The following is a 22194-nucleotide window of genomic DNA, read 5'->3' on the forward strand; positions in this document are numbered from 1 at the left end:
TTTCCATTTGCAGCAGCCCCCTCCCCAAGTTCCTCCCCCTCCCCAAATAAAATAAAGCCCCCAGGATTTTATGGGGCTGTCCCCACAGCAGGAGTGGCCCCCAGGGACATCCTGCCCGACCCAATGATGACCCCAAAGTGGTCCTCAAGGCACCTCACAGCAAGGGTAGAAGGAGGGGTTTCCAAGCCCTTTGCATCCTCAGCAGCCCCCTCCCCAAACTTCTCCCCCCCCCAAAGACTAAACAAAGCCCCTAGAATTTTATGGGGTTGTCCCCACAGCAGGAGTGGCCCCCAGGGACATCCTGCCCTACCTGACCCAACCATGACCCCAAAATGGTCCTTAAGGCACCTCACAGCAAGGGTAGAAGGAGGGGTTTCCAAGCCCTTTGCATCCTCAGCAGCCCCCTCCCCAAATTTCTCCCCCCCCCAAAGACAAAACAAAGCCCCCAGGATTTTATGGGGCTGTCCCCACAGCAGCAGTGGCCCCAGGGACATCCTGCCCGACCCCAAAGTGGTCCTCAAGGCACCTCACAGCAAGGGTAGGAGGAGGGGTTTCCAAGCCCTTTCCATTTGCAGCAGCCCCCTCCCCAAATTTCTCCCCCTCCCCAGACAAAATAAAGCCCCCAGGATTTTATGGGGTTGTCCCCACAGCAGCAGTGGCCCCCAGAGACATCCTACCCGACCCAATGATGACCCCAAAATGGTCCCTAAGGCACCTCACAGCAAGGGTAGGAGGAGGGGTTTCCAAGCCCTTTGCATCCTCAGCAGCCCCCTCCCCAAATTTCTCCCCCTCCCCAAATAAAATAAAGCCCCCAGAACTTTATGGGCTGTCCCATAAAGTCCTTGTCCCCCTTTCCTTCCCAGGGTTGGGGACAATGGGAAGGGGACAATTACTCTGGGGGGGGATGGGATGGGTGGGTTCAAAACCTGCTCCCACCCCAACACCCCCTCCCCAGGGTGCAGAGACCAAGGGGTCCCCCACCCTAAATAACACTTCTGGGACTGTCCCTGCCACGGATCTGCCACAGCCACCCTGGCAGGGGACACAGCCCCACAGGTGACCCCATGGACACATCCCAAGGGGCCCTAAAACCTCCTTTTTTTTCTCCCCCCCTCCCCCCCCCCCCCCATGGGTCCCAGAGCCCCCCTGCCCTGGGACATGGTGCCCTCTGCCAGCCCACCCGGGCCCCCCGTGGCCTCATAGCAAGAGGGGACAGGAAGGGACACGGGGACAGGGTCCCCCACGTGTGACATCCCTTGGGACACCCCACCCCCCCCCCCCCCCGACCACTGTTGTCCCTGGGGGTGCCCACTTTGTGTCCCCCCCCTTGCTCTGCCCCATGCACAGGCAGCTGTCACCCCAAAAAGTGTCACCCCAAAACGGGAACGAACCTCCCAGGATGAGTGAGGAGGAAAAGGAGGAGGAGGAAAGGGTTGAGCAGCCCCGAGGCCACGGGGATGGGCTCAGCCCTGGCTGTTCTCCCGACTTCAAGAGCCGGGAGATGGAAAATCAGGAGGAGGCTGAATTTGGGAGATTTTAAAGCAAGATTTGGGATTGTCCCAGGAAGGGGACACACAGGAGGGGACCCGGAGTTGGGAGATGAGGGGGGAGGGGGTGTAGGAAAAAAAAAGGGGGGGGGATTTGGAGGGAAAGGGGGTTCTCGAGGGAAAAGGGGATGTGGAGGGAAAGGGGGATGTGGAGGGAAAAGGGGATTTGGAAGGAAAGGGGGATGTGGAGGGAAAGGGGGATTTGGAGGGAAAAGGGGGATTTGGAGGGAAAGGAAGAGGGATCTGGAGAGAAAGGGGGATCTGGAGGGAAAAGGGGATGTGGAGGGAGAGGGGGATGTGAGGGAAAGGGGGATTTGGAAGGAAAGGGGGATCTGGAAAGGGGAATCTGGAAGGAAAGGAGGATTTGGAGGGAAAAGGGGGATTTGGAGGGAAAGGAAGAGGGATCTGGAGGGAAAGGGGGATCTGGAGGGAAAAGGGGGATCTGGAAGGAAAGGGGGATCTGGAAAGGGGAATCTGGAAGGAAAGGGGGATCTGGAAAGGGGAATCTGGAGGGAAAGGGGGATTTGGAGGGAAAGGAAGAGGGATCTGGAGGGAAAGGGGGATCTGGAGGGAAAAGGGGGATCTGGAGGGAAAAGGGGATGTGGAGGAAAAGGGGGATGTGAGGGAATGGGAGATTTGGAGGGAAAGGAAGGGGGATCTGGAAGGAAAGGAAGGGGGATGTGGAGGGAAAAGGGGGATCCGGAGGAAAAGGGGAGTCTGGAGGGAAATGGAGATGTGAGGGAAAGGGGGATTTGGAGGGAAAAGGGGGATTTGGAGGGAAAGGAAGAGGGATCTGGAGAGAAAGGGGGATCTGGAGGGAAAAGGGGATGTGGAGGGAGAGGGGGATGTGAGGGAAAGGGGGATTTGGAGGGAAAGGGGGATCTGGAGAGAAAGGGGATGTGAGGGAAAAGGGGATTTGGAGGGAAAGGGGGATGTGGAGGAAAAGGGGGATTTGGAGGAAAAAGGGGGGTTTGGAGGGAAAGGAAGGGGATCTGGAGGGAAAGGGGGATGTGGAGGGAAAGGGGGATCTGGAAGGAAAGGGGGACCTGGAAGGAAAGGAAGGGGGATGTGGAGGGAAAGGGGAGTCTGGAGGGAGAGGGGGATGTGAGGGAAAGGGGGATCTGGAGGGAAAGGGGGATCTGGAGGGAAAGGAAGGGGATCTGGAGGGAAAGGGGGATCGCACTCACGCCGGTGCCCTCCGTGCCTGCGCTGAGCCGGGACTGACATCCCGGGATGCCGGCGGGGCTGGGATTGTCGCGGAGCCTCCTCCCCCTTCCCGGGGCAGAGCCACCTGCCAAAGCCACCCTGCCCCGACCCGGGGTCACCAGCCTGTCCCCAACCCCACGGGTCCCGCCGGATACCGGAGGTTCTTATAGGACCGGACAGAACCGGACCCAGCGTTTCCCCCCCGGCACCCGCTGCTGCTCCCGGTTTCCTTTCCCGCTGTCCCCAAGTCCCCACATGGGGCACAGAGCCCTTTGTCCCCCAGGAACTCAGCTGGCACCTTCTTCCCCATTGTTTCCCTCTTCCCATTGGGGTTTTCCAGCCCCGGCTGCACCCATCGCCCACCCAAACCCCCTGGGGGCTGCTGGATGGGGTGTGTGGGGTGTCCATGGCGCACCCATGGGTGGCAAAGAGACCCCAAAAACTTGTAGGGCAGAAAGTTGCTCAGAGGGGCTGCTGGGGGGGGGGGTTTGAGGGACTTGGTTTGGTTCCTCCCATTTCTCCTCACCCTGTGGCACCCGACTGCCTGCTCCCAGTTGCCACCAGTCAGTGCCTTTGGGGCTACCAGTAAAGGGGGGGGGGATCCCAAATGGCCATGGCTGGGACACACAGAATGGGGGAAAAGTTTGGAGAACCCTGACCGGGTTCTGCACCTCCTGCCCCACACACCTGGAGCAGGGACAATGTCCCCAGGGACAGGTGGCACCTCTGGGGGGGCTGAGTCTCAGCTTTACTTTGTGCCCCCCAGGAAATTTGTCCCTTAATGTCACTTTTTAGGTGCCTTTTAGTGTTTTTTTTAGGTTGCACTGATGGGCAGGGACCCCAGTGCCACCCCAGGGTGCCATCACAGCTCTGGGACACCACAGGGGTGCTGCAGCTGGAGCAGGAAGTTTGGAGGAGACAACACCCCCCCCATGGACATCAGTGTCACCATCAGTGTCACCATCAGTGTCACCATCAGTGTCACCACGGGGGGGCCCATGGACATCAGTGTCACCTCCAGCACCCCCCATGGACATCAGTGTCACCTCCAGCACCCCCTCATGGACATCAGTGCCACCTCCAACACACCCCATGGACATCAGTGTCACCATCAGTGTCACCATGGAGGGGGCCATGGACATCAGTGTCACCTCCAACACCCCCCATGGACATCAGTGTCACCATCAGTGTCACCATCAGTGTCACCACGGGGGGCCCATGGACATCAGTGTCACCATCAGTGTCACCATGGGGTGGGGGGCATGGACATCAGTGTCACCCCCAGCACCCCAGCCCCAGCAGGAGGTCCCAGCACCCATTTGGGGTCACAGCACCTGAGGTGTTTCCCTGGTTCCTCCTCTCCTCGGGTACCCCAAACCCTCTCCCCTCATCCCTCCACATGGGCAGCACTCAGGTGACAGGTTTTTTATCAGTGTTTCTACAGCCTCTTGTCAGTGATTTATTTTCCACCTGTCCCGACACCCCTTTTCCCAGGGGAGGATTTCTCCAGGTGCAGGGAGAGGAAAATAAATAAATTGTTGTTTATAAAGGGAATAAATAAACAACCCCAGGATCTGCAGCTGAAGCTCAACAGCGACTTCATGGCAGCTCTGACATTTTAGGTGGCAGTGCAGGAGGCTGCCTGACCAACCAACACCTCCTGACCAACCAACACCTCCTGTCCAACCAACACCTCCTGACCAACCAACACCTCCTGACCAACCAACACCTCCTCCTCCTGTCCAACCAACACCTCCTGACCAACCAACACCTCCTCCTCCTGTCCAACCAACACCTCCTGACCAACCAACACCTCCTGACCAACCAACACCTCCTGACCAACCAACACCTCCTCCTCCTGACCAACACCTCCTGACCAACCAACACCTCCTGTCCAACCAACACCTCCTGACCAACCAACACCTCCAGCTCCTGACCAACCAACACCTCCTGACCAACCAACACCTCCCCTCCTGTCCAACCAACACCTCCACCTCCTGACCAACCAACACCTCCTGACCAACCAACACCTCCTGACCAACCAACACCTCCAGCTCCTGTCCAACCAACAACCCCCCTCCTGTCCAACCAACACCTCCTCCTCCTGACCAATGAACACCTCCTCCTCCTGTCCAACCAACACCTCCACCTCCTGACCAACCAACACCTCCTGACCAACCAACACCTCCTGACCAACCAACACCTCCTCCTCCTGTCCAACCAACAGCCCCCCTCCTCCTGTCCAACCAACACCTCCACCTCCTGACCAACCAACACCTCCACCTCCTGTCCAACCAACACCTCCACCTCCTGTTCAACCAACACCCCCCTCCTGACCAACCAACACCTCCACCTCCTGACCAACCAACACCTCCACCTCCTGTCCAACCAACAGCCCCCCTCCTCCTGTCCAACCAACACCTCCCCTCCTGTCCAACCAACACCTCCTCCTCCTGTCCAACCTACACCTCCACCTCCTGACCAACCAACACCTCCTGTCCAACCAACACCTCCTGACCAACCAACACCTCCTGACCAACCAACACCTCCTCCTCCTGTCCAACCAACAGCCCCCCTCCTCCTGTCCAACCAACACCTCCACCTCCTGACCAACCAACACCTCCACCTCCTGTCCAACCAACACCTCCACCTCCTGTTCAACCAACACCTCCACCTCCTGTCCAACCAACACCTCCACCTCCTGACCAACCAACACCTCCACCTCCTGTCCAACCAACACCTCCTGACCAACCAACACCTCCACCTCCTGACCAACCAACACCTCCACCTCCTCTCCAACCAACACCCCCCCTCCTGTCCAACCAACACCCCCCCTCCTGTCCAACCAACACCTCCTCCTCCTGTCCAACCAACACCTCCACCTCCTGTCCAACCAACACCTCCACCTCCTGTCCAACCAACACCTCCACCTCCTGACCAACCAACACCTCCACCTCCTGACCAACCAACACCTCCACCTCCTGTCCAACCAACACCTCCACCTCCTGTCCAACCAACACCTCCTCCTCCTGTCTAACCAACACCTCCCCTCCTGTCCAACCAACACCTCCACCTCCTGACCAACCAACACCTCCACCTCCTGACCAACCAACACCTCCTGTCCAACCAACACCTCCTGACCAACCAACACCTCCTGACCAACCAACACCTCCTCCTCCTGTCCAACCAACAGCCCCCCTCCTCCTGTCCAACCAACACCTCCACCTCCTGACCAACCAACACCTCCACCTCCTGTCCAACCAACACCTCCACCTCCTGTTCAACCAACACCCCCCTCCTGACCAACCAACACCTCCACCTCCTGACCAACCAACACCTCCACCTCCTGTCCAACCAACACCTCCTCCTCCTTCCTGTCCAACCAACACCTCCTCCTCCTGACCAACCAACACCTCCTCCTCCTGTCCAACCAACACCTCCACCTCCTGTCCAACCAACACCTCCACCTCCTGACCAACCAACACCTCCACCTCCTGTCCAACCAACACCTCCACCTCCTGACCAACCAACACCTCCACCTCCTGTCCAACCAACACCTCCTGACCAACCAACACCTCCACCTCCTGACCAACCAACACCTCCACCTCCTGTCCAACCAACACCTCCTGACCAACCAACACCTCCACCTCCTGACCAACCAACACCTCCACCTCCTCTCCAACCAACACCCCCCCTCCTGTCCAACCAACACCCCCCCTCCTGTCCAACCAACACCTCCTCCTCCTGTCCAACCAACACCTCCACCTCCTGTCCAACCAACACCTCCACCTCCTGTCCAACCAACACCTCCACCTCCTGACCAACCAACACCTCCACCTCCTGGCCAACCAACACCTCCACCTCCTGTCCAACCAACACCTCCACCTCCTGTCCAACCAACACCTCCTCCTCCTGTCTAACCAACACCTCCCCTCCTGTCCAACCAACACCTCCACCTCCTGACCAACCAACACCTCCTCCTCCTGTCCAACCAACACCTCCACCTCCTGACCAACCAACACCCCCCCTCCTGTCCAACCAACACCCCCCCTCCTGTCCAACCAACACCTCCTCCTCCTGTCCAACCAACACCTCCACCTCCTGTCCAACCAACACCTCCACCTCCTGTCCAACCAACACCTCCACCTCCTGACCAACCAACACCTCCACCTCCTGTCCAACCAACACCTCCTCCTCCTGTCCAACACCTCCACCTCCTGACCAACCAACACCTCCTCCTCCTGTCCAACCAACACCTCCACCTCCTGACCAACCAACACTTCCTCCTCCTGACCAACCAACACCTCCACCTCCTGTCCAACCAACACCTCCACCTCCTGACCAACCAACACCTCCACCTCCTCTCCAACCAACACCTCCTCCTCCTGACCAACCAACACCTCCACCTCCTGTCCAACCAACATCTCCACCTCCTGACCAACCAAGACCTTCACCTCCTGTCCAACCAACACCTCCTCCTCCTGACCAACACCTCCACCTCCTCTCCAACCAACACCCCCCCTCCTGTCCAACCAACACCCCCCCTCCTGTCCAACCAACACCTCCACCTCCTGTCCAAAGGCTACAGGAGCTTTCACCCCCAAATTTTGGATCCTTTGAGGCAAAAAACCACAGCAAAACACCACTTTGGGCATTTCCCCAGCAAGCCAAGGGGATCCAGCTGAGGAGCAGAGACTTTAAGGGCTGGAGAGAGCATCCTGGGGGGGTGTTTGGGTGTCCAAGCTACAGCCCCAACCTTTTTCCCCATTGTTCACCCCCAGTCTGGAGGCAAAGGAAGGCACCAGAGCTCCTGTCCTGCATCAAAGCCCTGAGCTGGGACCCTCCTGGTCCTCAGGATCTTCTGGAAAAACCAAAGTGGAGTCAAAGACCTCCTGGAAGGAGTCGAGGAAGGGTTGGATGACATGGTTGACAGTGAGGTGGTGGCCCAGCTCGTGGCTCAGGGAGGTGACACCTTTGCCCTCCAGCCCGCAGGGGACAATGTGGTGGAACCAGGTGAGGTCAGGGCAGCAGTTCAGGGCCAGCCCGTGGGACGTGATGTGGTTCCCACAGTGAACCCCTGCGGGGACAAAAAGGGACAAAAAGGAGCCACCCCGTCAGCACCCAGCCCAGGGACACCCCACAGAGAGGGACATTGAGGGACCGTGGTGCTCAGGCCACTCTAAACCCCACTGCAGGTCCCTGGAAAGGTGGGGAGGATGGGGACAAAGGGGACAGGGGAAGGGGACAAAAGCTGGGGACAAGGGGACAGGGAAAGGGGGCAAGGATGGGGACAGGGGAAGGGGACAAAGCTGGGGACAAGGGGACAGGGAAAGGGGGCAAGGATGGGGACAGGGGAAGGGGACAAAGCTGGGGACAAGGGGACAGGGGAAGGGGACAAGGATGGGGTCAAGGGGACAGGGGAAGGGGACAAAGCTGGGGACAAGGGGACAGGGGAAGGGGGCAAGGAAGGTGACAAGGGGGACAGGAGGAAAGGGACATTGAGGGACCGTGGTGCTCAGGCCACTCTAAACACCACTGCATCTCCCTGGAAAGGTGGGGAGGATGGGAACAAGGGGATGGGGACAAAGGGACAGGGGAAGGGGGCAAGGATGGGGTCAAGGGGATGGGGAAGGGGACGAGGAGGGGGTCAAGGGGGAAAGGGGCAAGGAGGGGGACAAGGGGGACATAGGAAGGGGACAAAGCTGGGGACAACAGGGACATGGGAAGGGGGTGAGGATGGGGACAAGGGGGCAGGGGAAGGGACAAAGCTGGGGACAGGGGAAGGGGACAAAGGTGGGGACCAGGCTGCAGGCACCCAGCCCTGGGTGCAAGGGGCTCGGTGCAGAGTCCTCGTTCAGGCTGGACCCAAAATTGTGCTGCCCCCCCCCTCCCAGGTACCCCCTCCCCAATGGATGCCCCCTGGGCATAACCTCCCCAGGCCCCCCTCCCTGCACATGTCCTCCCCAAACACACACCCCCTGCATGTCCCCAGAGCACCCCCCCTCCATGTCATCTCCCCCTCAGTGCCCCCTCCCCAGCGTCCACCCCCCTGTTACCTGCCCCCCCTTAGTGCCCCCTCCTCAGTGCCCACTCCCCCAGGTGCTCACCCCCCCTCAGTGCCCACCCCCTATACCCACCCCCTCCCCACTGCTCCCCCTCATCCCCCCAGCACCCCCTCCCTCAGTGCCCCCTCTTCATTGCCCCCCCTCTCCCCTCTCCTTTCCTCCCTCCCTCCTCCCCCCCTCCTCATTGCCCCCACCTGTACCCACACCCCCCCCAGCACCACCTCTTCATGGCCCCCCCTCCCCTCACCTCCCCGCTCAATGCCCCCTCCTCACTGCCCCCCCAGATACTCATCCCCCTCAGCACCCCCTCCTCATTGCCCCTTTCTCCCCTCACTCCCCCTGGACCCACACCCCCAGGACCCCTTCCTCATTGCCCCCTCCTCATTGCCCCCCTCCCTCAGCACCCCCTCCTCATTTCCCCCCCTCTACCCTTGCCCCCCTATGCCCAACCCCCCAGAGCCCCCTCCTCATTGCCCCCCTCCTCAACACCCCCTCCTCATTGCCCCCCTCAACCCCCCTCAGCACCCTCTCATTTCCCCCCCTCTCCCCTCGTCCCCCTCTTCCCTCATTGCCCCCTCCTCATTTCTCCCCCTCTCCCCTTACCCCCCCATGCCCAACCCCCCCAGAGCCCCCTCCTCATTGCCCCCCTCCCCCCTCCTCAACACCCCCTCCTCATTGCCCCCCCCAGGTGCTCACCCCCCTAGCACCCCTTCATTTCCCCTCCCTCTCCCCTCACCCCCTCCTCACCCTCCCTCCTCATTGCCCCCCTCGCCCCCTCCCTCAACACCCCCTCGTTTCTCCCCTCACCCCCTCCCTCAACGCCCCCTCCACATTTCCCCCCTCTCCCCTCATTGCTCCCCTCAATGCCCCCTCCTCATTGCCCCCCCTCTCCCCTCACTCCCCCAGCACCCCTTCCTCATTTCCCCCCCTCTCCCCTCCTCATTTCCCCCCTCTCCCTTCACCTCCCCTCATTGCCCTTCCTCACCCCCTCCCCAGCACCCCCTTTATTTCCCCCCCCTCTCCCCTCACCCCTCCTCATTGCCCCCCCCCTCAGCAACCTTATTTCCCGCCCTCTCCCCTCACCCCCTCTCCCGTGTGTCCCCCCCTTTCCCCCGTGTGTCCCCCCCTTTTCCCCCTTGTGTCCCCCCTTTTCCCCCGTGTATCCCCCCCTTTCCCCCGTGTGTCCCCCCCTTTTCCCCCTTGTGTCCCCCCCTATCCCCCGTGTGTCCCCCCCTTTCCCCCGTGTCCCCCCCCCTCACCTATGGCGCAGACCTTGTTGTCCCCCACCCACACTCCTGTGAAGGGCGGCGGGAGGGCCCGGGCCGCCTCCAGGCCCAGGCGGCGGCAGAGCCGCAGCACCGAGGCCTCCAGGGCCGCCACGAACCCGCGCAGGGGAAGGCGGCGGCGGCGGAGATCGAGGACGGGGAAGGCGAGGAGCTGGCCGGGCCCATGGAAGGTGATGTGACCGCCCCTCCGCACCGCCCGCAGCTCCGCTCCCATCGCCCGCAGCCGCTCCGCAACCTCCGCCTCCAGAGCTCCACGGAGGCCCCAAGTGTAGAGCGGCTCCGCCGGCTCGCTCAGCACCAGGCTCTCGGAACCGGCGGCGGAACCGGGGGGAGAACCGGGAAGGGAAGCGAAGGGAGACCCGGGGAAAGAACCGGCGGGAGAACCCGGGGGGGAGCCGGGGAAGGAAGCGAAGGGAGAACCGGGAGAGGAACCCGGGGCAGAACCGGGAGGGGAAGCGGAGGGAGAAGCGGGAAGGGCCCGAGCCTCCCGCACCGCCCTCACGCAGCGTTCCTGGACCCGCAGCACCTCAGGGTAAGGCCGCAGCCCCAAGCGCAGAACCCGCACCGGCCCCCGCGACATGGCGGAGGGGAAGGGCGACGGGGACGGGAACCGGGCAGGCCGGGAGGGGCGGGACGGGAGTCCCGGGGAAGAGTGGGGATAGGGAATGGGGAGAGGGATAGGGACAGGGACGGGAGTGTGGGGACGGGGTGGGGGGGAGAGGGGACAGGCAGGGGGGGTGGGGACAGGGACATGGGGACAGGCACAGGAGATTGGGAGAGGAGTATGGGGGATGGAGACAGGGGGGAGGGAGAGGGGACAGGGGATGGGATAGGGATGGGAGCATGGGGACAAGGGACAGGGGGGAGGGAGAGGGGACAGGGAATGGGATAGGGATGGGAGCATGGGGACTGGGGATGGAGGACAAGGGACACGGGGACAAACACAGGAGATAGGGACAGGAGCATGGGCTTAGGGGACAGGCAGGGGGATAGGGAGAGGGAAATAGGGACAGGGGACAGGAGATAGAGACAGGAGTATGGGCTCAGGGGACAGGCAGGGGGAATGGGGATAGGGACAAGAGTGTGGGGACAGGGTGCGGGGGAGAGGGGACAGGCATGGGGGATGGGGACAGGGACATGGGGACAGGCACAGGAGATAGGGAGAGGAGTATGGGGGATGGGGACAGGGGGGAGGGAGAGGGGACAGGGGATGGGATAGGGATGGGAGCATGGGGACAGGGGACAGGAGATGGGGACAGGAGCATGGGGGATGGGAACAGGAGGAGGGAGAGGGGACAGGCAGGGGGGATAGGGACAGGAGCATGGGGTGTGGGGATGGGGGGGAGGAAGAGGGGACAGGGGATGGGATAGGGACAGGGGACAGGAGATAGGGACAAGAGCATGGGCTCGGGACGGGGAGGGAGAGGGGACAGGGGGGATTGGGATAGGGACAAGGAAATAGGGAGAGGGGTGGGAGAGAGGAGACAGGTAAGGGGGATAGGGACGGAAATGACGGGGGACAGGAGTATGGGCTCAGGGGACAGAAGGGGACAGGGACATGGGGACAGGGGATGGGATGGGGATGGGAGCATGGGGAGGGGACAGGATGGATGACAAGGGACAGGAGTGGGGGGAGAGGGGACAGGCATGGGGACATGGGGACAGGTACAGGAGATAGGGACAGGAGCATGGGCTCAGGGGACAGGAGGGAGTGGGGACATGGGGACAGGGTAGGGATGGAAGTATGGGGACGGGATGGAGGACAGGGGACAGGGCTGGGAGAGAGGGGACAGGCATGGGGGTATTGGGACAGGGGACAGGCTAGGGATGGGGACGGGACAGGGGTGGGAGAAAGGGGACAGGCATGGAGGATAGGGACAAGGGACAGGAGATGGAGGAGAGGGGACAGAGGTGGGGAAAACGGACAGGGACATGGGGACAGGGGACGGGTTGGAGGAGAGGGGACAGGCAAGGGGGATGGGAGCAGGGATGAAGGGGACAGAGGATGGGATAGGGATGGGATCATGGGGACAGGGGATGGGTTGGAGGAGGGGACAGGCAAGGGGGATGGGAGCAGGGATGAAGGGGACAGAGGACAAGCAGGGGGGATGTGGTTAAGGCAGAGGGGACAGAGCTGGTGGGGGACAGGTACAGGGGACAGGATGGGGAGGATAGGGGATGGAGCTGGGGACAAAGGATGGGGGACAGGGGACAAGGATGGTGGGGTAGGGCAGAGGGGACAGAGGTGGAGGATCAGGAATGGGCACAGGGGGTGGGGATCATGGAAAGGGGACAGGAGTAGGGGGAGAGGGGACAGGCACAGGGGATGGGGACAGGGGCATGGGGATGGGACAGGAAGGGGGGGAATGACAGTGTGGGGACAGGGGAAAAAGGGACAGGGATGAAGGGGACAGGGGACAAGCAGGGTGGATGGGGTTAGGGCAGAGGGGACAGAGATGGGAGGTGGGGGACAGGCACAGGGGATGGGGACAGACAGTGGGGACCAGGGGACAGGGATGGGGGTGATAAGGGATGGGATTGGGGGCATGGGGACAGGGGACAATGGGGACAGGGGACAAGGGGTGGAGAGGGGGCAGGTGAGGGGGTTGGAGACTGAGGGGAGGGAGGGTGGTGGTGGTTTGGGGTGAAGCACAAGGGACAGGGGACATGGCTCAAGACAAAGTCCAGGAATGGGGTCTGTAATGGGGGATGGATGACAGGGAATGGGGACAAGTGATGGGAGACTGGGGACAGGGAGGTGGTGCTTGAGGAGAGGGGACAGGGCCTGGGGAGGGACAGGGACAAACAAGGGCAGGAGTTTGGGGGTGGCTGATAGGGCCCAGGGCTGCAGGGGGGACATGGGGACAAGAGGTGGGGTCCCCATCACCTTAGGGTGGGGGGCACCACCCTAAGGTGGTGAATTATAGAATTATAGAGGAGCAGGGGAGTGGGACATGGGGTGAGGTGGGGACAGCACAGCAGGAGAACATCAGCCCCGCTGAAAATGGGGTAAAATTGACATTTTGGGGTGGAACCTCAAGGTTTTGGGGTGTCAATAAAATTATTGTGCTGCTGGCACTGCTCTGTGCTGTCCCCCTGAGGCCTTGGGAATGACAAAAGGGACAACGTTCCCACCTCAATTTTTTTTTTTATTATTAATGTAGAAAATAACAGGAGGCTGCTCAGGCTGCTAATGAGTCAACCATTAAAACCTGAGCAAACCATTCCCATCCTGCAGCCCTTCCAATTTCTTGACCAGGCTGAGAGTGCTGGAATTTTGGGATTTGATTTTACAGAGCATTGGACTCTGTTAATAAACTTTTTATCCAAAATGTTCCTCGTTGGGAATCTGCCCTTTGTCACCACAGATAACGTGGCTGTCACCTGACAAGAGCATTAACTCCTGCATGGGTATTTCTTATGGAATTATGGAATAATTTGGGTTGGAATGCTCCTCTCCCTTCCTCAGGAGGAAAGCCAGCACGGGTTATCCCCTCCCATGGGCAGAAGCTGAGATCAGAGAATAAAATCAGAGAATAATCTGGGTTGGAAGGGACCACTCAGTCCCCTGCCATCTGCTGATGGGACTCGAGGTGGGAAAATGCAGAAGAGGCTCAGAAAATGGAAATTCAGAAGTTTTTGAAGATGTTTGTGTCAGTCATAGAATCATAGAATGGTTTGGGGTGGAAGGGACCTTCAAGATCATGGAATTAGGGAATAATTTGGGTGGGAAGGGACCTCTAAAGGTCATTTAGTAAAACCCCTGCAGTATCAGGGACACCCTCACCCAGCTCAGGGTGCTCAGAGCCTCCTCAAGCCTCACCTTAGAATCAGAGAATCCTAGAATTGTCTGGGTTGGAAGGGAGCTCAGAGCTCCTCAAGTCCAACCCTTGATCCACTCCCCCCGTGGTTCCCAGCCCATGGCACTCAGTGCCACATCCAGGCTCTTTGGAAATATCTCCAGGGATGGAGAATCCACCCCTTCCCTGGGCAGCCCATTCCAATGCCTGATCCCCCTCTCCATCAAGAAATTCTTTCTAATGTCCAACCTAAACCTCCCCTGGCACAACTTGAGACCATGGCCTCTTGTCTTGCTGAGAGTTGCCTGGGAAAAGAGCCCAACCCCCCCCTGGCTCCAACCTCCTTTCAGGGACTTGGAGAGAGTGATGAGGTCTCCCCTGAGCCTCCTCTTCTCCAGCCTCAACACCCCCAGCTCCCTCAGCCCTTCCTCACAGCATTTCTGCTGGATCCCTTCACCAGCCCAGTTGCCTCCTTTGGACCTGCTCCAGCACCTCAAGCTCCTTCCTGAGCTCAGGGGCCCAGAACTGGACACAGGACTCAAGCTCTGGCCTCCCCAGAGCTGAGCACAGGGGCAGAATCCCTTCCCTGGACCTGCTGGCCACGCTGTTCCTCAGCCAGCCCAGGATGCCATTGGCCTTCTTGGCCACCTGGGCACACTGCTGCCTCCTCTTCAGCTTCCTGGCAATTAACATCTCCAGGGATGAGACCTCAACCACCTCCCTGGGCAACCTCTACCAGTTTTCCACCCCCTGAAGCCATTCAGGTGGGACACGATGACCTGGAAGGGGGGGGTTTACAGTGGATTTTTCTCCATTTTTTCCTCCCCAGGCCATATTGATTTTATAACTGATTACAGAGTAGTGATTCTAGAGAAATGATTCAACAGCTTTTACACCTCCCAGGTGTCAGTTCATTTATAAATCAGCTCTTGACCTGCTTCCCAGCCTTTTACAGCTGAAAACAAAGCAGTTGCCATAATTATGGACTGAAGGATTTTTTGATTTGAAGTGGATGATCTCGTGCAATTTTCTCCAGTGGCTTTTGGGGGAGATGAAATGTTTGCTCTTTGTGCAGGATAGTGACATTTATATTTATATATGTATATTTTTTTTTTTTCTTTTTTTTCCCTCTCACAGAGCACACTTGCTGCTTTTTGGGACTTTTCCAGAGGAGGGTATGATTTTTTTGCAGTCAAAACCCCCACCTCATCAGCTGAGGTGCAGATGACCCTGAGAGGTCCCTCCCAACCCAAATTATTCTCCGATCTCCTCAACCATTCACTTGAGCAGAGCTGCCTCCATCTCCCTGCCCTTGGCAGGACCCCCTCGTGTTTTGCCCCAAGATTGTCTGCGTGTGAGTTATTTCCTTTTTTTTTTTCTTTTTTTTTTTCCACTGATGAAGCCTTCAGCTTCTTGCCTGGAGATCAAAGCCAAAACCTTTTCCTTTTTGGCTGCCAGCGGCGCTGCCTGCGTAAGATGAGGAGAGTGGTGTGGAAGGGGGTTGGGATCCTCACAACTGGGATTTTTTACTGCCAATATCCTGCTTTTCAAGCTGGGAGGAAATTTGTATGGATGGGAGCCACAGGTGGCTCAAGTTTGAGCCTTCTGTTTGGGTCCTGGGTATTTTTTTCAAGGGTGGTTTTTGCTTGCTTTTTTTTTTCCTTGGTGCTGGGGTGGGTTTGCTGGGCTCCCCTTTGGATACCTGAAATATTTGCTGAGTCTCTGGAGTCCTCACCAATTTTTCTGATTGCAGAGCCTGCTTTTCTGGCACAGGAATCTCCCCCTGGGAAGGTTTGGACTCCAGGATTTAATAGCAGGAAGGGGAGGGGAGGACAAAGGTGGTGACTGTGAAACAGGTGCCTGGCAAGAGGGACCATCCCAGCTCACAGTTGGATGCAAAGGGCAATATTTTGGCTCTGATAAAGTCCTGGACAAAATTCCTGTTGATTTTGGCAAGACTGGAATGTCACAGAGAGGTGAAGGAGCTGTCCTGGCATCACTGATAGAGCTGGGAGCAGAATTCCCAACAATCAGAATTCCCCCAACCCCCCAATCCCTCCTGCATCTCCAGGTACCACAACCTCCTCCCCACCCAGCCCCAAACTTGGCTTTAAATTCTCCCCCTCTTGTTTGTTTTGGGTTTTTTTTGTTTTATTTTGTTTTTTTTTTTTTTTTTTAATTATTATTTTTGGATTTTGTTTTGAATTTTGGGTTTTTTTGTTCGTTTGGGTTTTGGTTGGTGTTTTTTTGTTGCCTTGAGTTGTTTTTTTTTTTCCCCCAAGCAAATTCCACTCCAGAGCCACAGCAGCACTGGCTGCTCTCTTTGTATCCACTGATTTCATAATTTCTTTTGTTAGTGCAGAAGCTCAGTGCACGAGCTACACCCCAGCTCTGCTACGGGGCCACACGAGCTCAGAAGAAACCTTTCCCAAAGCCACCAGAGCATCCCTGACTGTTCCTGGAGTCATCATAGAATCATGGAATTGGCTGGGTTGGAAGGGAGCTCAGAGCTCCTCAAGTCCAAGCCTTGATCCACTCCCCCCGTGGTTCCCAGCCCATGGCACTCAGTGCCACATCCAGGCTCTTTGGAAATATCTCCAGGGATGGAGAATCCACCCCTTCCCTGGGCAGCCCATTCCAATGCCTGATCCCCCTCTCCATCAAGAAATTCTTTCTAATGTCCAACCTAAACCTCCCTGGCACAACTTGAGACCATGGCCTCTTGTCTTGCTGAGAGTTGCCTGGGAAAAGAGCCCAACCCCCCCCTGGCTCCAACCTCCTTTCAGGGACTTGGAGAGAGTGATGAGGTCTCCCCTGAGCCTCCTCTTCTCCAGCCTCAACACCCCCAGCTCCCTCAGCCCTTCCTCACAGCATTTCTGCTGGATCCCTTCACCAGCCCAGTTGCCTCCTTTGGACCTGCTCCAGCACCTCAAGCTCCTTCCTGAGCTCAGGGGCCCAGAACTGGACACAGGACTCAAGCTCTGGCCTCCCCAGAGCTGAGCACAGGGGCAGAATCCCTTCCCTGGACCTGCTGGCCACGCTGTTCCTCAGCCAGCCCAGGATGCCATTGGCCTTCTTGGCCACCTGGGCACACTGCTGCCTCCTCTTCAGCTTCCCCACGTGCCTCCCTTTCTCCACAGGGCTGGAAGGAGCTCGGAGGTCACCTCCTCCAGCAACCTCTCCCTGATGGGGATTGACCCTGGCTGCCCCATCCCTGCTGACATCCAGCTGGGTCTCCAAGACCTCCAGTGATGGGGACTTCTCCTCCCCAGCTTGGTGTGGGAGGAGGTGCTGCTGGGAAGCCTTAAGCTATGGATTTATGTGCCATGGAATCATTATAGAACAATTTCACTTGGAAGGGACCTTCCAGCTCCTCCAGTTCCAACCCCTGGATGTGCAGGGACCCCTCCCACAGCCCAGGTTGCTCCAAGCCCCATCCAACCTGGGCTGAGACACTGCCAGGGATGGGGCAGCCACAGCTTCCTTGGGCACCCTGGGACAGGGGCTCAGCACCCTCACCCCAAACAATTTCTCCCTCCCCAAGATCTCCTCTCCATCTCCCCTCTTGCAGCTGGAAACCCTTCCCCCTCATCCCATCTCTCCAGGCCCTTGTCCAAAGTCCCTCCCCAGCTTTCCTGGAGCCCCTTCAGGCACTGGAAGCTGCTCCAAGCTCTCCCTGGATCCTTCTCTTCTCCAGACTGAACACCCCCAACTCTCTCCCCCTGGCTCCAGAGCTGCTCCAGCCCTCCCAGCATCTCCATGGCCTCCTCTGGACTCACTCCATCTCCTGCTGGTGTTGGGGACCCCAGAACTGGACCCAGCACCCCAGGGGGGTCTCCCCAAAGCAGAGCAGAGGGAGAGAATCCCCTCCTTTGCTCTGCTGCTCTCACTCCTGGGGATGCAGCCCAAGACCTGGGTGGTTTCTGGGCTCATCTTGAGCTTCTCATCACCCAACACCTCCAAGTCCTTCTCCTCAGGGCTGCTCTCAATCCATTCTCTGCCCAACCATATTTCCTGGATACCAAGCCCAGCAGCTGCATTCCTGCAGGTTCTCTTGATCATTCCAAGGGCAATCCTGGGATTTTTTTGGTCAGCCAAACTTCTGTGTAAACCACCAGCATCAACGAAGTCCTGCAAGCACCAGTGAGCAGTCCTGTTCCCAGGAGAAGCATTTTCACTCCATCTTACTCCATAACAAGTGGAATAACCCCCCAGTTTATTCCCACCTTCCCTGGAATAAATTCCCCACCCCTGGAAGATTTCAAGGCCAAGTTGGATGGGACTTGGAGCAACCTGATCCAGTGGGAAGTGTCCCTGGCTATGCAGGAGGGTTGGAACTGGACGAGCTTCAAGGTTCCAACCCAAACCATGCTGGGATTCTGTCTTTCCCTAATCTTTTCCCTAAATCTTTCCCTAAAGGTGCTGGGAGGGAAGAATCAGGCTGAGATCTTCAGGTGGTTCAGGCAGGATCTGAGTGGACGTGGCCCACAGCCAGAACTGCTCCTGCTCCCCCCCTCAAATGATCTATTCATTGACTAAAAAAAAAAAAAAAACAACCCAAAAAAACATGTTACATGTTCCCAAGGCTGTGACAAAGAGGAAGAAAAACAAGGAAATGCACGTGTGAGGCTGGGAGCATTCAGGAGGTAGTTAAGGAAGCTCCTTGGGGCACCTGGGGAGATGGATCAGAGCCAGCACGAATTTCTGGGGCAGTTTGTGCTTTTCCTTCAGCCCTCAGCATCTTTTGGCCCCCTCCTGGCAGGCACTTTGGCTCCTCTGAGCTTCCCCTGGAGCTGGGGTGAAGCTCAACCCCATCATTGTCCCCAACCACCCTCTCAGAGGTCACCTTTCCCATCTGGATCAACCAGAACCTCCCCCTGGACCTGCTGAAAACCCTCCAGGTTGGGATAAACCTTCACCACAGGGCTGTTTTTAAGAAGGATTTTCTGGAAGCATTCCAGCTGGAATGCAGTGGTGTTGGCAGGACTTTGGGGACACTGGGGACATGTCCAGGTGTGACCCACATCCCCCCCTTTGCAGTGCTGCATCCAGCTCTGGGATCATCAGCACAGGAAAAACTTGGAGCTGTTGTGTTGGAGCAGGTCCAGAGGAAGCCACAAAAATGATCCATGGGTTGGAACACTTCCACTGTGAGGACAAGAGAGGGAGTCGGGGTGGTTCAAGTCTGGAGAAGGCTCCAGGGAGCAGCTTCTTGCAGCTTTTTGAATGCTTTAATTTTAATGCTCCAAGCTTTTTAATGCTTGGAGAGGACCCAGAGGGCTCTGTGTCTGTGAGGGGACAACACGAGGATCCAGAGGAAAGCTGGGGACAGAATTCCAGCAGGACCTGTAGTGACAGGACAAGGGGTGACGGCTTTAAACTGAAAGAGATGAGCTAAAAAGAAGAAATGTTTCAGTCTGAGGGTGGTGAGACCCAGGCCCAGGTTGGCCACAGAGGTGGGAGATGCCCCATCCCTGAAAACATTCAGAATCAGGTTGGAAGGAGCTCTCTCCTTGCTTCCAGCACCACCAGCAGAGCTCCATGGCCAGGGACAATGTGGTGTCCCTCTGGCACCTGCTGACCCAGGCAGGGAATTGCAGGAGAGGAGGTGGGAAATGTGGTGGTGCCCTTTCTCGGGTCGATGTCTCTGCTGTTGGGATCATTTCCAAGCTCTGATCTGGAGGTGATCGCACTCAGGACAGGAGTGGGGTGTTGTTCTTCATTGATGTTTCAGGCTGTTGCTTATCGAGTCCATTATGGGTGATTTTCCCCCAAACTGTTGTCCAGGGGATTCTGCCCCTCTGCTGCACTCTGGTGAGACCCTCCCTGCAGGACTGGGTCCAGTTCTGGGGTCCCCAACACCTGAAGGAGATGGTGGGGGGCTGGAGCCAGGATGAGAGAGTTGGGGGGGTTCAGCATGGAGAGGAGAGGAGAGGAGAGGAGAGGAGAGGAGAGGAGAGGAGAGGAGAGGAGAGGAGAGGAGAGGAGAGGAGAGGAGAAGAGAAGAGAAGAGAAGAGAAGAGAAGAGAAGAGAAGAGAAGAGAAGAGAAGAGAAGAGAAGAGAAGAGAAGAGAAGAGAAGAGAAGAGAAGAGAAGAGAAGAGAAGAGAAGAGGAGAAGAGGAAGAAAAGCTTTTTATTGAAAAGAGAAGAGGAGAAGGTCCTGGGGAGCCCTTGGAGCATCTTCCAGTGCCTGAAGGGGCTCCAGGAAAGCTGGGGAGGGACTTGGGACAAGGGCCTGGAGGGATGGGATGAGGGGGAAGGGTTTCCAGCTGCAAGAGGGGAGATGGAGAGGAGATCTTGGGGAGGGAGAAATTGTTTGGGGTGAGGGTGCTGAGCCCCTGTCCCAGGGTGCCCAAGGAATGAAGGGATGTGAGAGGTGACAACACCGGGCTCTGTGTCTGTGAGGGGACAATGTGGGGATGTGAGAGGTGACAACATGGGGGTCTGTGAGGTGACAACGCAGGACTCTGTGTCTGCAAGGGGACAATGCAGGGATGTGAGAGGTGACAACATGGGGCTCTGTGTCTGTGAGGGGACAACATGGGGATGGGAGAGGTGACAACGCAAGGATGTTAGAGGTGACAACGCAGGGGTCTGTGAGGTGACAATGCACGCTCTGTGCCTGTGTGGGGACAACACGGGGACGGGAGAGGTGACAATGTGGGGGTCTGAGGTGACAACGTGGGGATGTGAGAGGTGACATCGCAGGGCTCAGTGGCTGTGAGGTGACAATGCGGGACTCTGTCTGTGAGGTGACACCGCGGGGCTCCGTGAGGTGGCAGCGCGGGAAGCCCTGAGGCGCCCCCTCCGGGAAGGCCGCTGGGGGGCGGGGCCAGGCCGGGCAGGCACCAGGACCCTGCAGCTCAGCCGCGCGTCTCCCGCACCTTTTTGTCCCTGCGCGGCCGCCGTCTCCCGCGTTGCCATGGCAGCGGGCGGGCAGCCGCGGCCCTGAGCTGCGCGGGAACCTTCCCGCCTGAGGCCTGCCCGGCCCGGCCTCATCCGCCTCGCTCCTGCCTCGCCATGGAGGACGAGCTTTACCTGGAAAACATCGACGAGTTCGTCACCGATCAGAACCGCATTGTGAGTCCCGTCGGCGGGGGGGGGGGAGGGTGGCGGGTGGCGGGAAGCCGTGCCCATTGCGGGACCCCTCATGGTGTCCCTCTCTTCCTTCTCCTCCCCTGACATTTTTCGCACTCCGCCCTCACGGAGCGTGGCTGCCCTTAAGGGCAGTCTCAGCTTCCGTGTTTTGGGGGCCACCTCAGGCTGTGCTCCATACACAGGAAGGGGCATGGAGGTGTTGGAGTGAGTCCAGAGGAGGCCAGGAAGGTGCTGGGAGGGTTGGAGCAGCTCTGGAGCCAGGGGGAGAGAGTTGGGGGTGTTCAGTCTGGAGAAAAGAAGGCTCCAGGGAGAAGTTGGAGCATCTTCCAGTGCCTGAAGGGGCTCCAGGAAAGCTGGGGAGGGACTTGGGACAAGGGCCTGGAGGGATGGGATGAGGGGGAGACAGTTTCAAACTGGAAGAGGAGAGAGTGAGATGAGATCTTAGGACAAAATTAATTCCTTTGGGAATGCTGAGCCCCTGTCCCAGGTTTCCCAGAGAAGCTGTGGCTGCCCCATCCCTGGCAGTGTCTCAGGAGGGGGGTGCTGGGGGTGTCAGAGCTCAGTGCCAGCTGCTGAGGGACCCTCGTGATGTCCCCAGGGACAGGGATGCTCATGGGCAGTGGTCCCCACACCAAGTCTGGAGTCCTGTGGGGATCTTTTCACACATCCCCCAGACTAAAGGGGGCACAAGAAGTGTCTGCAATGTCCCAGGGACATTCCTGCTCTTCCAGGTCCCCTGTGGTGCAGGGAGGAATTCCCTTGGGAATCACAGAAGGGTTTGTGATGGATGAGACCTTCCAGATCATCTCCTTCCAACCCCCCCTGGAGTGATGGGATGGGGGGGATGGTTTCAAGCTGCATGAGGGGAGATGGAGATGAGATCTGAGGAAGAAATTCTTGAATTTGAGGGTGCTGAGCCCCTGTCCCAGGGTGCCCAAGGAAGCTGTGGCTGCCCCATCCCTGGCAGTGTCTCAGCCCAGGTTGGATGGGGCTTGGAGCAACCTGGGCTGTGGGAGGGGTCCCTGCACATCCAGGAGTTGGAACTGGAGGAGCTTTTGGGTCCCTTCCAACCCAAAGCAGTCTCTCTTTCTATAACTTAAAAACTCTGCTCTCAGGGAGCTGCAGTGCCAGTGCTGGGGTGACAGCCATGCAGGGTCCCTCCCCAGGTTTGGTGAAGCCCAAACCCACTGC

The 22194-nt window shown here is 58.3% G+C and overlaps 3 protein-coding genes and 1 long non-coding RNA gene across 8 annotated transcripts in view; 3 read left to right on the forward strand and 1 right to left on the reverse strand.

Annotated features, from left to right (window-relative positions):
* Nucleotides 1-22194, forward strand: part of SLCO2B1 (solute carrier organic anion transporter family member 2B1) — a 238989-nt gene that overhangs the window by 93074 nt on the left and 123721 nt on the right.
* LIPT2 (lipoyl(octanoyl) transferase 2) lies at nucleotides 4335-10788 on the reverse strand. Of its 3 annotated transcripts, none has more exons than XM_071756452.1 (4): nucleotides 10078-10788; nucleotides 7316-7830; nucleotides 5494-5535; nucleotides 4335-4410 (listed from the first exon to the last, which is right to left on the reverse strand). In XM_071756452.1, exons 1-2 carry the CDS (start codon nucleotides 10682-10684, stop codon nucleotides 7574-7576), a joined length of 864 nt encoding a protein of 287 aa, XP_071612553.1. In that variant the 5' UTR covers nucleotides 10685-10788; the 3' UTR covers nucleotides 4335-4410; nucleotides 5494-5535; nucleotides 7316-7573. The 3 variants fall into 3 exon arrangements, with proteins under 3 accessions (XP_071612553.1, XP_071612605.1, XP_071612489.1); XM_071756504.1 differs by lacking the exon at nucleotides 5494-5535 and adding an exon at nucleotides 6311-6352; XM_071756388.1 differs by lacking the exon at nucleotides 5494-5535 and adding an exon at nucleotides 7082-7105 and having other exon boundaries at nucleotides 4335-4428.
* On the forward strand, nucleotides 10508-13436 carry LOC139802370 (uncharacterized). Its single transcript, XR_011728585.1, has 2 exons — nucleotides 10508-10636; nucleotides 13269-13436. It is a non-coding gene; the product is annotated as an uncharacterized lncRNA (long non-coding RNA).
* POLD3 (DNA polymerase delta 3, accessory subunit) overlaps nucleotides 20765-22194 on the forward strand; it is a 52675-nt gene continuing 51245 nt past the window's right edge. The window contains exon 1 of one of the 3 annotated variants that reach the window (XM_071756259.1): nucleotides 20765-20985. In XM_071756259.1, coding sequence (XP_071612360.1) covers nucleotides 20926-20985 — 60 coding nt within the window. In that variant the 5' untranslated portion in view covers nucleotides 20765-20925. The remainder of the gene's footprint in view (nucleotides 20986-22194) is intronic. The other 2 variants (XM_071756082.1, XM_071756164.1) reach the window with 2 other exon arrangements.

The sequence above is a fragment of the Heliangelus exortis genome, chromosome 1, assembly GCF_036169615.1.
Source record: "Heliangelus exortis chromosome 1, bHelExo1.hap1, whole genome shotgun sequence".
In the NCBI taxonomy this organism is placed as follows: domain Eukaryota; kingdom Metazoa; phylum Chordata; class Aves; order Apodiformes; family Trochilidae; genus Heliangelus; species Heliangelus exortis.

Coding starts and splice junctions, on each gene's coding strand:
- LIPT2 (XM_071756452.1), bottom strand. CDS start 10,684: ATGTCGCGGGGGCCGGTGCGGGTTCTGCGCTTGGGGCTGCGGCCTTAC. Junction 7,831..10,077: donor CAACAAGGTCTGCGCCATAG/GTGAGGGGGGGG, acceptor TTGTCCCCGCAG/GGGTTCACTGTGGGAACCAC.